This window comes from Elephas maximus, chromosome 3 (genome assembly GCF_024166365.1).
Source record: "Elephas maximus indicus isolate mEleMax1 chromosome 3, mEleMax1 primary haplotype, whole genome shotgun sequence".
Taxonomy (NCBI): Eukaryota; Metazoa; Chordata; class Mammalia; order Proboscidea; family Elephantidae; genus Elephas; species Elephas maximus.
Window position 1 is genome coordinate 6,747,310 of NC_064821.1, and position 15,695 is coordinate 6,763,004.

General features: G+C 54.5%; 1 protein-coding gene across 6 annotated transcripts in view; it reads right to left on the reverse strand.

Moving 5' to 3' along the window:
- The window catches only part of PIP5K1C (phosphatidylinositol-4-phosphate 5-kinase type 1 gamma), a 69,723-nt gene extending 58,037 nt beyond the window's left edge, over positions 1 to 11,686 (reverse strand). For all 6 annotated transcript variants that reach the window (XM_049876393.1, XM_049876392.1, XM_049876391.1 and 3 more), the window contains exon 1: positions 11,498 to 11,686. In XM_049876393.1, the coding sequence (XP_049732350.1) occupies positions 11,498 to 11,591 (94 nt within the window). In that variant the 5' untranslated portion in view covers positions 11,592 to 11,686. The remainder of the gene's footprint in view (positions 1 to 11,497) is intronic.
- Between the last annotated feature and the right edge of the window lie 4,009 nt (positions 11,687 to 15,695).

The following is a 15,695-nucleotide window of genomic DNA, read 5'->3' on the forward strand; positions in this document are numbered from 1 at the left end:
TGTATTGACATTCGCTGCAATATTCTCACAACTTTTTATGTTGCAAGGCAGAAAGGCTTGAAGTTTTTCAAAATAAAGTGTTAGAAGAAAAACAGGAATGTACACCGAGACAGGTACACGTAGCAGAGAAAAACACCTGGAACGACAGTCATTACCCCCACAGGGATAGAACGGGTGAGACAAAAATGTTCACTTTCCACTGACCGCACATTTGACCTTAGTTTTTACGAGAAGCTTGTTATTACTTGCGCTTTAAGACACTCTGCTACATGAGGGCACAGGCAGATGAATGGAACAGAACAGAAAGTCCAGAAACAGACCCAGCTACATACAGAAATTTAGTATATAATGAAGGTGGCAGCTCAAATCGGTGGGGAAGACACAGGTTATTCAAAAGGTGGTGTTGGAGCAGCCAGGAGCCACCTGGAAAAACCTGGGCCATCTAGTCCCTCACACACTTTGTAGTAGTATAAACTCCAAATATACCAAGAAGTTAAGAGCAAAAAAAAAAAGGAAACAAACTATGTAAGTACTAAAATAATACAATTATAGCCTCAAAACAGGGATGACATTTTCATCCATGACAGCAAACTGGAAAACCATCAAAGGAAAGGCTGGTGAATTTGACCACATAAAAACAAAAATGCCTGCCTGGCAATAATCAACCCAGGAAAAGACAGAAGACAAGGGAAGATCTACTTACATTTAGATCAGTTAGCCTACAGAGAAGAGTGACTTCTATAATATACAAACAGCTCCTGGAAATCGATGAGAAGAAACCTGATCACCCAGTTGAAATTTAGGAAAGGATACACTTATATAGTTCCTAGAAAAGGAAATTAGAGTTCTGGGATGTGTGTAGGTCCCCGGGCGGTGCAAACGGTTCGCTCTCGGCTATTCACTGAAGGGCTGGTGGGTTCATGATGAAGTGCTGGGACAGGAGTGGGCGATGAAAAGGAGGCTGTGAGTGCGGAAAACAGGCAAATGGAAATGGGACCCACAGAGCTCGCATCCACAAAGGCAACGAGAAGCCCGCATCTCTGATGGCCCTGTCTCCCCAGTGGGTGACACTCTGGCTCTCCAGCTGTGACAAAAATATCGATTATTGTAGACCAGAGAGGGGGTGAGAGTCCTGATACCCAGCCCTGCCACTGCCCCTGTGTGACCTGGCAGGGAGGGAGCCAAGTCACTTCCCTTTTTTTTTGTCTCTGTTCCTTTGCTGGAATGTTTTTTATAAAACATTTAATAAAACAAAGATGAGCTTTTTTTTCTTAATGATACAATATAAGAAAGGCTTTGTTATGGGTTTAGTCATGTCCCCGAAAAAGAGATGTTGAAGTCCTACCCCCGGTACCTGTGCCTGTGACCCTGCTTGGAAATAGGGCCTCTGCAGATGGAATTAGCTAATGGGAAGTCATACTGAGGTAAGGCGAGTCCTGATCCAACATGAGTGGTACCCTCATCAAAGAGACGCAGATAGACCGACACAGAGGGCAGACGCCGCCGTGTGAAGACAGAGGCTGAGACCGGAGTGACGTGGCCACAGGTCAAGGAACACTGGAGCCCGCAGAGCCGGCAGAGGGCGTGTAGCCCTGTGGATGCCCTGAACTTGAACTTCTGGCTTCCGGTGCTGTGAGACGGTAAATTCCTACTGTTTCAAGCCAAATGCATGTTGCCTTGTTATGCAGCTACAGGAAACCAATACGATCTTTTATTCTGATTCACAGAGAGATAGCTGCAAATAGTGAGATGTTATTTTACACCCATAAGATCAAAGAATTGGACAAGACCCGGGTGCCCCCACCCATGGCTGGTGGGAGCATAGGGCAGCGCCATCTGGCATGGTGCAAATTACAAAGCATGAGCACTTTAACCCGGCAATTCCGCTTCTGGAAATAAGCCACCAAAGACAGTCCCATAGGTTATTCTCTGCAGTATTGCTTACCAGAACACAAAGCTCTCAGCTACTCACCGAAGGGCTGGTGGTTTGTGATGCAATGTAGGAATGGGAGTGGGTGATGAAAAGGGGTCTGTGAGTGTGGAAACAAGGCAAATGGAAACAGGACGCACAGAGCTCACTTGAGCAAAGTCAACGAGAAGCCAGCATCTCTGATGGCCCTGTCTCCCCAGTGGGTAACACTCCGACTTTAGAGCTCTGACAAAAATATCGATGATTGCAGACCAGAGAGGAAATGAGAGTCCTGGTACCAGCCCTGCCACTGCCAACAGGTCACGAGCACCCAACAGATACATGTCCGCCACTGTTCACTGCAGCACTACTCAGAGAGTCAAAGGTGGATACAACCCAAGCGCCCATCAGCGGATGACAGGATAGACACAATGTGTTCCATCCACATGACGGAGTACTGCTCAGCCAAAAGGAACAAAGTCCTCACACATGCTACGACATCGATGGACCTTGAAAAGATGCTCAGCGAGAGAAGCCAGACACCAGAGGACACACACTGTCTGAGTCCACTTATATGAAACACATGTTGTTGTTGTTTGCTGTTGAATCGGCCCCCAACTCATCATGGTGACCCTGAATGTTACAAAGCAGAATTGCTCTACAAGGCTTTCCTGGCTGCAGTCTTTATGGAAACAGATCACCAAGTCTTTCCTTCTTGGTGCTATTAGGCGGGTTCGAACCACCAACCTTTAGGTTAGCAGCCAATCGCAAACCCCTTGCACCACCAGGGCTCCTTAGGAAATATCTAGAACAGGCAAACGCATCCAGACGGCGTATCTCAGCCGCGCTGATGAATGTACGCCCACTGGCCCTGACAGGGGCTCGACCAGGCAGCCAGAGGGGCTCAGGGCAGGCGCCGAGTCCCCACGCCACAACCATAGGGACCCCGTCAGCCTGACTGAGCAGATAGGGACACACGGAACGCACCAGCCCCGGCCACCCAGCACAGCGGGCACAGAGCTGGGGTTGGCAGCGCACATCTTTGGTGTCCATTACTGAGCGGTGACCATGTGCATGCAGGTCCTGTCCCATGCATTTCCATGTGCGCTCAACGCGGCTCAACTTCACAGGGACCCAAGGGGAAGGTGTGACTGTGACCCTGCTTTAAAAATGAGGAAACTGAGGCACCAGGCCCTTGTCCTCCTCCCCTTGGACCCTCTTCACTCTGCCCCTGTGTGTCACACGGCTGTAACTACCACCTACCAGCTGACAATGCCAGTTCACGTCCAGCCTGTTCCCAGTTGCAGGGATAGTGATGTCATCGACTGAATACAGCCAGCAGGACAGAGACACCACCACTCTGGAGACAACCAGCAGGATGGAGATGTCACCAACTGAATACAACCAATGGGACGGAGATACCACTAACTGAATACAACGAACAGGATGGAGATGTCACCAAATGAATAGAACCAACAGGACGGAGATACCACTAACTGAATACAACGAACAGGATGGAGATGTTGCCAAATGAATAGAACCAACAGAACGGAGATGTCGCCAACTCAATATAGCCAAGAGGACAGAGATGTCGCCAACTGAATACAACCAATGGGACAGACATCACTGAATGAATATAACTAACAGGACAGAGATGTCGCCGACTGAATACAGCCAATGGGACAGAAACATCGTTGCCTGGATACAACCAAACCAAGCTTCCTATGGCCCTGCCCCCAACACAGCCTTCTGCCTGTCATCTCTCCCAACTCCGACCTCAGTGTCCAGTAGCCCCTCGGCATCCCCACGCAGAGGTCTCAAAGGCACCTTACACTGAACACAGCCACAGTGTGCCCAACATTCCTCCAGACCTGGTCCTCCTGTGTCCCCATCTTAGCTGAGAGCAGCTCCATCCACCCGCCTGCTCAGGGCAAAACCCTTCTTAACCTCAACGTCTGGTCCAGCAGCAAATCTCCTAAGACCCACTTTCCAAAATTGTACAGCCTGCCCACTTCTCCCTCCTCTGGCTCCACCTGCTCCAGGTCCATCATCACTCACTCGACCAGCGACGACCAGCGACGACCAGCGACGACCAGCGACGACCAGCGACCAGCGCAGTTGCCTTCGCCCTGGTTCCCGGCTCCTCCCTGGCCCTCCACAGCTTGTTCCCCCTGCAGCAGCCAGAGGGAGCCTGTAAACACCTGAGTCAGGGCCCGTGCCTCCTGTGCTCACAGCCCTCTGGGGCTCACCTCCCTCGGGTAAAAGCCCAAGTCCTCCCCACAGCCCACAGGGCCCTGCACAACCTGCCCCGTCCCCTCCCTGCCCTCTCCTCCTCCTCTCTCCCCCCCCTCGCCCACCCTGCTCCAGCCACACAGGCCTCCTCGCTGTTCCTCTAGGCCTGGCCCTGCCTCAGAGCCTTTGCACAGGCTGTTCCTCTTCCTGGAACTTTCTCCCATGTCTCTCCCCGAGCACCTGACCCCAGGTACGCAGCTCTGCCCCACGGCCACTCCTTTCTCTCTCCTCCTCTTTTTCTCCGTGGTACTTAACCTCATGTCTGTCTGTCGTCTACATGGGTCCCAACCCCTCCCCAGAACAGAAGCGCCCCCTGTCTGCCTCATCCCAGCTGCTCCCCAGTGCCTAGAACATCGCATGGCACAGAGCAGAACACCGCTGTACGTCGAGGATGGTCTGAAACGTGCCAGGTCTCGTCAGAACCTTCACCAGCTCCCACGCCTCCCAGAGAAAGGCCAACAGTCATGTGTGTGACAAGTGTGTGAACAATAAAGGACACAGCGACTATGATGGAACATCGGGGGTCCTTTTCTTTTAGTCCAAGCCGAGACGCCAGGTCCCAGAGATGCCCTCGCTCTGGCTCCAGCATGTGGGCTGGGCCCCTCCAGCCTGACCCAGCCCCTTCTGTGGCAGCCTCTCACCAGCTTCGTGGTGATGGGTGCAAGGGCTCCCAGCTAATTCCCAAGTTCAGTAATCCCCACATACATGGTCCGTTCACCAGGTTCTTGGTGCACATTCTGGAAACTTCTCACCGAGGTCCTGCCCCAAGGTTGTCGGAAGTGCTGGACACAGGCCAGTGGGTCCAGGGAGGCCTGGGGGTCCAGAGTCCTGGTTCTTGGCCCCGCTTTGCCACTGCCTCACTAAGATCCCTGGGGCGCCCCAGTTTGTCCATCTGTAAAAGGCTGCGATCGTGTAGCCAGGATTTACGGAGCGCATGCCAGGGGCCACCTCACTATCCCTGCCTTGGGAATCCTCAGGACACCCCCTGCCCTCACTTTGAGAGCAAACACCTAGATGGAGAGGAAGGAGTCCCTCACTCAGAGGCACACAGCTAGCCGTGGCCACAGCGGGGTCAGCCCAGTTCGTGCTCTGGGCCCCCAGGCCACACGCCGTGGTCAGAGTGCCCGAGCCACCCAGCGAGGAAGTGGCCAGCGTGCCCCTGGCACTAGGAGCATCCTGCGCCAGGTCCACAGCCCAGGCAGCAAGCTCTGCTGAGCCACACTGAAGGGAGGAGGGGCTTGGGGGGGGGTCTCCCAGCTGGCTCACTAGATCACCCAGGCCCCAAGGAGACAGAGGAGGATCCCAGGGCGACACCCCTCCTGCTGCCCATGCCGGACCCTTGCTGGCCGACCCTGCCCGCCTTTGCCTGGCCGTGCCCTTCCCTGCGCCACCCCCGTTCTCCATATCGGCAAAGCCCCCACAGCCACACTGCTCCATCCCACACTTCCTCCCACATCATTTGTTCCTTGGCGTCTCTCCTTCTCAGCCACTGATAGTTACCAAGCACCTGGCATGTGCCAGGCTATCCTGGGCACAGGGGAGCGGCAGGCATGGGGTACATGGCAGACACGGGGGACATCCTGACACAGGGGACATGGCAGACACGGGAACATGGCAGACACGGGACACGGCAAACACAAGGGACATGGCAGACATGAGGGAAACAGGGACACAGCAGACACGGGGGTCATGGCAGACACAGGGACACGGCTGACAAGCAGGACACAGACATGGCAGACACAGGGGACATGGGGACACAGCAGGCAAGGGGGCATGGCAGACATGGGGTATATGGCAGACACAGGGACATGGCAGACAGAGGAGACACACGGACACGGCAGACACAGGGACATGGCAGACACAGGTGACACAGGGACATGGCAGACACGGGGGACATGGCAGGCACAGGGGACACAGCAAACAAGGGGGACACGGAGACATGGAAGACACCGGGGACACAAACACGGCAGACATGGGGACACAGGGACATGGGGACACGGCAGACACAGGGGACACGGGGGACATGGCAGACATGGGGGACAGAGGGGCACAGCAGACACGGGGGACATGGGGACACGGCAGACATGGGGGACACGGGGACATGGGGGACATGGCAGACACAGGGGATACAGGGCACATGGGGATATGGCCGACATAGGGGATATGGTAGACATGAGTCACAGGGACATGACAGACATGAGGAACACAGGGACATGGGGACGCGGCAGACATGGGGGACACGGCAGACAGGGGACACGGACACAGCAGACATGGGGGACATGGTAGACACAGGGGACACAGGGGCATGGCAGACACAGGGGACACAGCAGACAAGACACAGGGGACATGGGAGACACAGGGACATGGCAAACAGAGGGACATGGCAGACACGGGGGACTCGGGGACACAGCAGACATGAGGGACACGGCAGACACGGGGGACATGGTAGACACGGGGGACAGAGGGACACAACAGACAAGACACGGGGGACATGGCAGACACGGGACACAGGGACATGGCAGACATGGGGGACACAGCAGACAAGACACAGGGGACATGGGAGACACAGGGACATGGCAAACACAGGGACATGGCAGACACGGGGGACTCGGGGACACAGCAGACATGAGGGACACGGCAGACACGGGGGACACAGGGACATGGCAGACATGGGGTTTCTGCTCAGGAGGGGTGATGGTCACAGAGAAAGTGAGCAAAGTCACAAGAGTCAGTGGTGAGATAGTCCCCACACACGTAGTCCACCTACCAGGTTCCTGGTACACATTCCAGAAAGTTCTTGGCTGGGTCTTGGCCTGAGTTTGTTAAGAGTAACAAGTTACCGTATAACATACACAGCCCAGCAGGCTTCACCCAGGCACAGAATGGGGTCTGGGGATACAGGGGGTTGGGGGACAAAGGACAGTGATATTTGAGTAAGAGCTTGAGAGCGCTAAGGAAGCAAACAGCACAGATCTGGGGGAAGAGCGCTCCAAGCAGAGAGGAAACAGCCCGTGCAAAGGCCCTGAGGCCGGACCACGGCCTGGTGAGTTAGAGGAACAGAAGGAGGCCTGTGAGGCTGGAGTGGAGTGAGTGAGGGGGAGGGCGGAGGCGGAGGGGAGGGCAGGGAGCAAATGGAAACTATTCAAGAGAAGTCAGGAGGGCTTCTTGGAGGAGGTGACATTAAAAGGGGGAGGTGCATATAATGCTCTGTGAGGCTAACCTGACCTAGACACCACAGAGGGTTTCCTGGAGGAGGTGACAGTGGAGCTGAGACCTGGGAAGTGAAGGAGCCAGTCATACAGGGATTTGGGGGAGGGCACTCCGAGCAGAGGGAACAGCCTGTGCAAGGGCCCTGGGGTAGGACAGTGCCTGGTGAGTCAAAGGAACAGCGAGGAGGCCTGTGTGGCTGGAGAGGAGTGAGCCAGTGGGAGACAGGAGGAGGGGAGGGCAGGGAGGGGATGGGACAGGTCAAGCAGGGCCCTGTGGGCCACGGAGAGGACCTGGACTTTTACCCTTATGAGCTGGGAGCCCTGGGGTGCTGTGAGCGGGGGCGGAAGGGGCAGGCTGTGAGTCAGCCTTTAATGGGATCCTTCTGGAACGAGCTATAGGGGTACAAGAAGAGGCAAGGAGGCCAGGGTGGAGGTGACTGCACTGGTCCAGGTGGCTGGGATGGGGCTGGGCCAGGTGAAGGCAGAGGAGGGGGAGAAGTGGGCAGATTCTGGGCCAATTTTGATGCCAGCGACAGCATCTGCCACCAGATTAGATGTGTGTGGGGCGGGCCGTTGAGGGGTCAGGAAGGAAGCCGACTGCCCTGAGGCACCGCACAGGCAGGAAGGCCAGGTAAGAAATGGCTCAGAAATGCCCAGACCACCAAAAAAAATCCCCATTGCCATCGAGTTGATCTCGACTTATGGTGGCTCCATGTGTCACAGAGCAGAAGCGCTCCACAGGGCTTTCTCAGCTATAATCTTTATGCAAGCAGATCTCCAGGCCTTTCTTCCCTGGTGCCGCTCAGTGGGTTCACACCGCCAGCCTTTAGGTCAGTAGTCGAGCACAAACTGTGCCACCCAGGGACCTGGAGCCCAGACCTCAGCCTGGGCCAAACCCCACGGGCAAATCATCGGCCCCAGCAAACACCCCCTCCACCAGGCGTAGCCCAAATCACCGCCGGCAGCGATGTCGACACAGCCCCCCGACCCCGGTGTGTTAGCAGCAGGCTGTAGGAGCTAGAAGGCGGTGCATTTATTTAAAGTCCCCAGCTTGAAACACCAACAAGATGGCCACCTTCCATCTGAGTGGCTAATGACCAAGGCCAACCCTACGGGGAGCTGGCCATGCCGTGGGGTGCAGGTGGGTTCCCTGGGCCCCAGCAGATGGACTATGATCTACTTTAGCCTTTTCCGGAGGCCATGGAGCATTAGACAGTAACTTGCAAATCTGCCTGACCTTGGCCCAGCCACTGCACGGCTAGAAATGAATGCACCCACGGTTATAAGTCCATGATCAAAGATGTTTACCGTTGCCTTGCTTGTAACAGCCCTTGTGTGGCACAGTGAACTCGCTTGCTGCTAACTGGAAGGCTGGCAGTTTGAGCCCAGCCAGCGGTGCCTCGGAAGAAAGACCTGGCAATCTACTTCTGAAAAATCCACTGAAAACACTTTGGAGCGCAGTTCTATGATGACACACGTGGGGTTGCCACGACTTGGCATTGACTCGACGGCAAATTTTTTTTTTTTTTTGCTTGTAACAGCTGAGGAATACTCCAGAAACAACCAGAACGTTCCTCAGCGGGAGGCTGGCAGACTTGATAACTGCATGTGTGGAAAGCTAACTAGGATTCTTTGATGACATGTATTAACCACTCACAACCTGCTAAGTCCTGCGTGACTCACCAAAGGCTCCCAGCCACCCTCTGGGCTGGGTGTCATCATCACCCCCATTTTAGAGATGGGCATACTGAGGCTCAGGGGGGCAACAACATCTGCCTTTCAAGGTTAAGTGGCAATTGAGAGGCTTAGCTGGGATTCCAACCCATGCATCGTAATTCCAGAGCTTCCACCGTCTCAACTACACACTGCGCTCTGTCTCTACTCCGAAAAAATAACTGAAAGCGATGTGAGGGGAAAAATCTAGATTACTACAGATTAACAAGCATGTTACGTGATAATTGTTACAGTACAGAGGTTCTCAACTGGGGGTGATTCTGCACCCAGGGGACGCTTGGCAATGCCTGGAGACATTTGCGGTTGTCCCAGCTGGGGGGCGGGGGTGCCACTGGCATGAAGTGGGTGGAGGTCAGGGATGCTGCTCAACACCCTACAGTGCACAGGACGGCCCCACCCTAGGGAATGATCCAACCCCAAACATCAGCAGTGTCGAGGCAGAGAAACCCTGGTAGAGAGGAAACCATTTCGGTAAAGAACAAACGAGGCCATTTATGTGTTTATACGTTTGCATGAGCAACAGAAAATACGTGGACAGTTACAACCCAAACTGCTAACAGGAGAACCTGGTCTGGGGGGAGAGGCAGCTCTTCATTTTAAAAAGAGCGAAATAAGTAATAAACCAGTGGAGTCAGATCTCTGAGGATTTAGGGGAGCAGGGAGGCAAGGCGGAAGGGCCAGCCCCTTCTCCAGGCTCCTCCGAGATGAGACCAGCCAGAGCCTGAGGAGTCAGGGACTTATCTGTCCCCATCAGCTCCCTGAGCCCCTGATAAGATAAATGCTGGCTGCGGCTTTCCTGTGGTCGTGAGTTTTGGGCTATTTTGCCTATGACCACCCAGGCCAGAGGGCGGAAGTCATGAGGCCAGGAAGGAGGGGACCTTGGCCCCACTGGACACTGGCTGCCGGCAAAGAACGAGGGCGAGGCACCTGGCCTGTCGGAATTAACCGGGTCATCTACCAAGCGGTTCCAGATGGCAGCGGGAAGGAGCCAGGGGAACTCTCGCGCGCGTTCTCCCCCTCTCTCTCTCTCCCTCCAGACATTTCTCCTTGCTCCCAGGCACCACACACAGCATCTCCTTGCCTGCCAAGGAAGCTTCGGCAGGCCCGGGGGAGAGGGAGGACGGATGCCCATGTGGGTGTCAAGAGACGCTGCCACAGTCATGAAGGCTGCGGGGGGGGGGGGAAGGCGGAGGATTTTGTGGATTTGAAAACTTCCCACTTGGTAGCTTGTGACCAAGAGGGTACGGTTCCTTTGGGTAGGGGCTCTGCCCTGCACACCACCCCAAGCGCAGGCAGGTGGGGAGACCCCAGGGCAAGGAGGGGCCACCCATCTCCCCACACCTGTTCTGCTGGGGGGCGAGGGAGAGGTGAGAAGAAGGGGAACGGGGACCAGGGAGCCATGACCCCTCACACATGTTCAGGGAGAGGGCTGGGGGGACAGGCCACCAAGGTCTCCTGCCCCCGCATGCTTGCCCAGCCTCGGCATCTCAAAACATCATCCCCTTGAGCTCCTCATTTTATAGGGAAGGAAAACTGAGGCGCAGGAAGGAAGGGAGTGGTCAGTGCACCGGTACCCAGGTCTGGTGTATTCTAGAGAAAGAGCTGAGACAAAGTCAGGAGCTGACCTGGAGGGCCTCAAAGACTCCCACCTCTGCTCCCTGCAGCCCCTTCCCTTCAAGACCAATTAGAGATACCATACCCACTGGGGTGATGCTTGTGGGTGGGAGGCCAGGAAGCTGGCACGCGGAGGGGCGCCCCAGAGGAATGGGTCAAGGCGGGTGTTGACAGCTGGGGCATTGTCAACCCCCTGCCATGGACCCCCTAGAGAGCAGATCCCCTCAGCAGAACGGGGGTACTCAACCATCCCACACTCAGAGCACCCCCTTGACAAAAAGAGTGGGTGGGATGACGCCCCAAGCACACTCAGAGTGAGGCAGTTCACCCACCCAGCTTCCTAAATGGGGCACCCCGACCCTCCCTCCCGGGGTCCCCCAAAAGCGAAGACCATCTTGCCGTATGCTTCCAATCGGGCTGCTGCACCCACAGGCTCCCAGGATGGGGGCCTGCGCCCACGTCCCGCCCCCAAGCCGGTGGTTCTCCACCGCCCCCCACCCCCAGAATGGGCGGCGCCACTGCGCGCCCCCAGGGCAGGACGTTCCAGTCTCCCTGGGCCCCCGGCATGGGCCGCTCCATCCCCCCCGCGAGCGCCCCCGAGTGGAACGTTCCGGCCTCCCCGCCGCAGCGGGTCCGCGCGCCCCTCCGGCGCTCGGGCGGGTCCACTGGGCGGGCGGGGGGGACGGCGGGCGGGCCCATTCGGGGCGAGGGGAGGGACGGCGAGGTCCGGAACCGTTACCTGCCGCCGCGCCGGTCTCCGCGGCCCACGCTGCCTCCGAGGGCACGGCCCCCGCCTCGGCGCTCTCCGCTTCGTCCGGCACCTCCAGTTCCATGGCCGCGCGCGGGCCGGGGCGGGCGGCCAGGGGCTGCGAGCCGAGCTGCGGCCGCCGCCGCTGAACAACAACCGCCGCCGCCGGCTGGAGGGAGCAGGGAGGGGGCCGGGCCGCCGGGGGCGGGGCCGGGGCGGGACCAGGCGCTGCGCCATCGCGCACCCGGGCGCCGCCAATCGGGGCTCGGGCGCGGGGCCTGCGCGCGTCCGCGGAAGCCGGGAGCGCCTCGAGCGCCCCCAGACGCCCAGGGGGTGGAAGGGCACGTCGTTGTCGTCCTTATTTAATATTGTCCCCATCATTCTAGTCACCCAGCGGCTCCGCGGGACAAATGCCTGGCGATCTGCTTCAGTAAAGATTTTTGTGGTTGTGAGGTGCTGTCGAGTCATTTCTCGACTCGTAGAGACCCCATGTGACAGTAGAAGTCCCCGTTGGGTTTTCTTGGGGCAACAGCTAAGCACTCTAACGGTTAAGCTGCTAACCCCAAAGGTTAGTGGTTCAAACCCACCCACTGCTCCGCTGGAGGAAGACCTAGCGATCTCCTTCCTCCCTTAGAGATTAAAAATTACAGCCTAGAAATTGACTAGACGCCACTTAACGACAACAGTCTTTACAGAAGCAGATAGCCCGCCCCGTCTTTCTCCCGAGGAGCCGCTGTGTAGGTTCGAACCACCAACCTTTTGGTTAGCAGCTGGGCGCTTTAACCCCACTGTGCCACCAGGGCTCCTTCCCGCCCCTGGTACGCACTAATGAATTTTGGTCTCTATACGTTTGCTCTGGAAACCCTGGTGGCATGGTGGTTAAGTGCTACGGCTGCTAACCCTAAGGGTCGGCAGTTCGAATCCGCCAGGCGCTCCTTGGAAACTCCATGGGGCAGTTCTACTCTGTCCTATAGGGTCGCTATGAGTCGGAATCGACCCGACGGCACTGGGTTTTTTTTTTTTTTTTAACACATTTGCCTGAGGAGCCCTAGTGGTGCAGTGATTAAGCTCTTGGCTGCTAACTGAGAAGTTAGCAGTTGTATGCCACCAGTTGCTCCAAGGGAGAAAGACATGGCAGTCTGCTTCCTTAAAAATTACAGCCTTGGAAACCCTATGGGGCAGTTCTACCCTGTCCTATCGGGTCACTATGAATGGGAATCAACTCAATGGCATCGGGTTTGGTATATACGTATAGACACGTGTACTCACCACAATTAAATAAATATTTAAAAAATAACGTTTCTGAGCATTTATTAGGCTTGACAATAAAGTCTCTCTCTCCATGAGATATTTCCATAAACTGTTGTCGTGGGCCGTTGAGTTGATTCCAACTCACAGGGGCCCCTGTGACAAAGCAGAACTGCCCCCACAGGGTTTTCTTGGCTGTAATCTTTACAGGAGCAGATTTCCAGGCCTTTTCTTCCTTGAAGCCTCTGGGTGGGTAGGAACCACCAGCCTTTCAGTTAGCAGCCAAGTGCTTAGCCATTTGTGCCCCCGGGGCACCTTTTGTTGTTGTCGTTGTTGTCTTGTGCGGTCAAGTTAATTCCAACTTTCGGCGACCCCCACGTGTCACAGGATAGAGCTGCACTCCTTCACAGGGTTTTCCTTATGGAAGCAGAGCACCGGGCCTTTCTTTCATGAATCCATGGGCGGTTCAAACCGCCAAACTTTCAAGCATCAGCTGAGCACAACCCTTTTGTACCACCCAGGGTCTTTCTTTTTTATAGTATATTCCCGGTACCTAACAGACAACTGGCACCTAGAGGATTTGAAAGTATTACTTTTGAAAACTTATCATTTCAAAATTGATTTGACACTTGTTAATTGGAAAAGATTAACCGACCTTATGGGTGCTATTATCATTCCCGTTTTACACGCGAGAAAACAGGAGCTCAGCCATCTGCTCTGAATCACCCGAAGTGTCACCCCGTAAATCAGTGCTATCTTTGTGCTGGGAACACTTGAGTTAACATTGTTATTGGTACATAATGGTGAGTGTATTCATTACAGGAGTGTTCATTCTGATGTCAGGATTTGGGCATAATAAATGTGGCTATTAGTTGTTGTTGTTAGGTGCTGTCAAGTCTGTTCCGACTCAATAACGACCCCATATACAACAGAATGAAACACTGCCTGGTCCTGTGCCATCCCCGTGATGGGTTTCAGGTCAGGCCGCTGTGATCCATAGGGTTTTCACTGGCTGATTTTCAAAAGTAGATCGCCAAGCCACTCTTACTCGTCCAGCTCAGTCTGGAAGCTCCGCGGAAACCTGTTCAGCATCCTAGCAACAGAGAAGCCTCCACTGACAGACCGGTGGTGGCTGGCGCATGAGGGGCCCCGGCCTGGAATGGAACGTGGGTCGCCTGCATGGAAGACAAGCATTCTGCCACTGAGCCACCACCGCCCCCCGTAGAGTCTGAGAGCCCCGGGATCTGATAATGGCAGAAGGGCTGGGGCTGGGAGCAGCGGTGAGGATAAAAAAAAATGACACAAATTTAACCTCAGGGGTGACTCTGAATCTCTCCTGGTGGGAACCCAATATGCAAACTGAAAAGTCAAGAAGCGGTAAGACAAAAAACTAGCACAGTATTTAAAAAAGAGGGGGTAAATGTCAAAACTATCAGCTAAAACAACGTGGGAGCAAGTTTCCAGGAGAATTCAATGTTGATTTCCTTAATGAAACTTGACAATTATTTGACTCTTGAAAATGCATGTATATTCTGTTTGGGGAAAGGAAAATGTTGGAACTGGATAACGGTGATGGTCTCACGACATGTGACTGTAATTAATGCCACTGAGTTATGCATTTAAAAATGGCTAAAATGGCAAATTTCATGTTAAACGGACTTACCCCAATAAACATTTTTAAAGCAACTTTTAAGTGCGTGCATGTATAACCTTAATAAAAAATGGAAACAAAAAAAAAGAACTTGGAGGTGGCGTCTCCCCACCCTCCCATCCCTCGGGGGTCGTCCCCATTTTGCGGGGTCCAAAGCTGGGGCTGCCCTGCTAGGGCCGTTGTCTGGTTTCTGGCGCCCCCTGGTGGCCCGAGTGGCTGCTGCCATCAGCATCAGATACCGCCTCCAGTAAGAGGGTCCTGGCAGGGTGTTTCCATCTCCCACTCCATATTCCATTAATTTCACAAATATTTATTGAGCTCCTACCGTATACCAGGCACTATTCTAGCCCTTAGGGATATAGCGATGAGCAAGACAAAATGGGATTACATCCTAGAGAGATAACATGCAAGCAAGTCAGGCTCAAGGTAGTTCCAGTGGCTGATAAAATGCTTTAAAAGTCATACAGGCAGCTGTGAAAGAAAAAGATAGGCTCTTTTTTTTTTCATTAGCTAATGGGTTGTTGTTGTTAACTGCCCTCGACTCTTGGTGACTCCGTGCACAACGGAACAAGATGCGACCCTGTCCTGCACCGTCCTATGATCATCTGGGCATAAGACCACGGGGTTTCATTGGCTAATTTTGGAGACTTGATTGCCAGGCCTTTCTTCCTAGCCCATCTTAGTATGGAAGCTCTGCTGTTCAGAGTCCTAGTAATACGCAAGCCTCCACTGACAGATGGGTGGTGGCTACGCATGAAATGCACTGGCTAGGAATTGAACCTGGGACTCCTGCGCGGAAGGTGAGAATTCTACTGCTGGACCACCACTGTCTCATACCCTACCCGTTGCCGTCTTGTCGATACCAACTCATAGAGACCCTATAGGATAGAGTAGAACTGCCCCATAGAGTTTCCAAGCAGTGCCTGGTGGATTTGAACTGCAGACCTTTTGGTTTGCAGCCGTAGCACTTAACCACTACACCACTCATACCACTTTCTAGATGAGAAAACTAAGGACTAGAGAGGTTAAGCGACTTACCCAAGGCCACACAGTTGGGAAGAGGTTGAAGGTTCTCGGCAGAGAAACAGGATTTGCGTTCAGATCTGCAGGGAAGTGGGGAGAGTGGGTCTGGTGGACAGTGGAGCAAAAGCAAAGACTTGGCAGTTCTGATGCAGACAGGACAGGGGCAGGCAGAGCCAGGGATTTCAACCCATCCATCCCTTAACTTATTCAGCAAATGTTTTCTGCACACCTGAATGTGCCAATGCCAGGGGCCCAGCAGTGAATGAC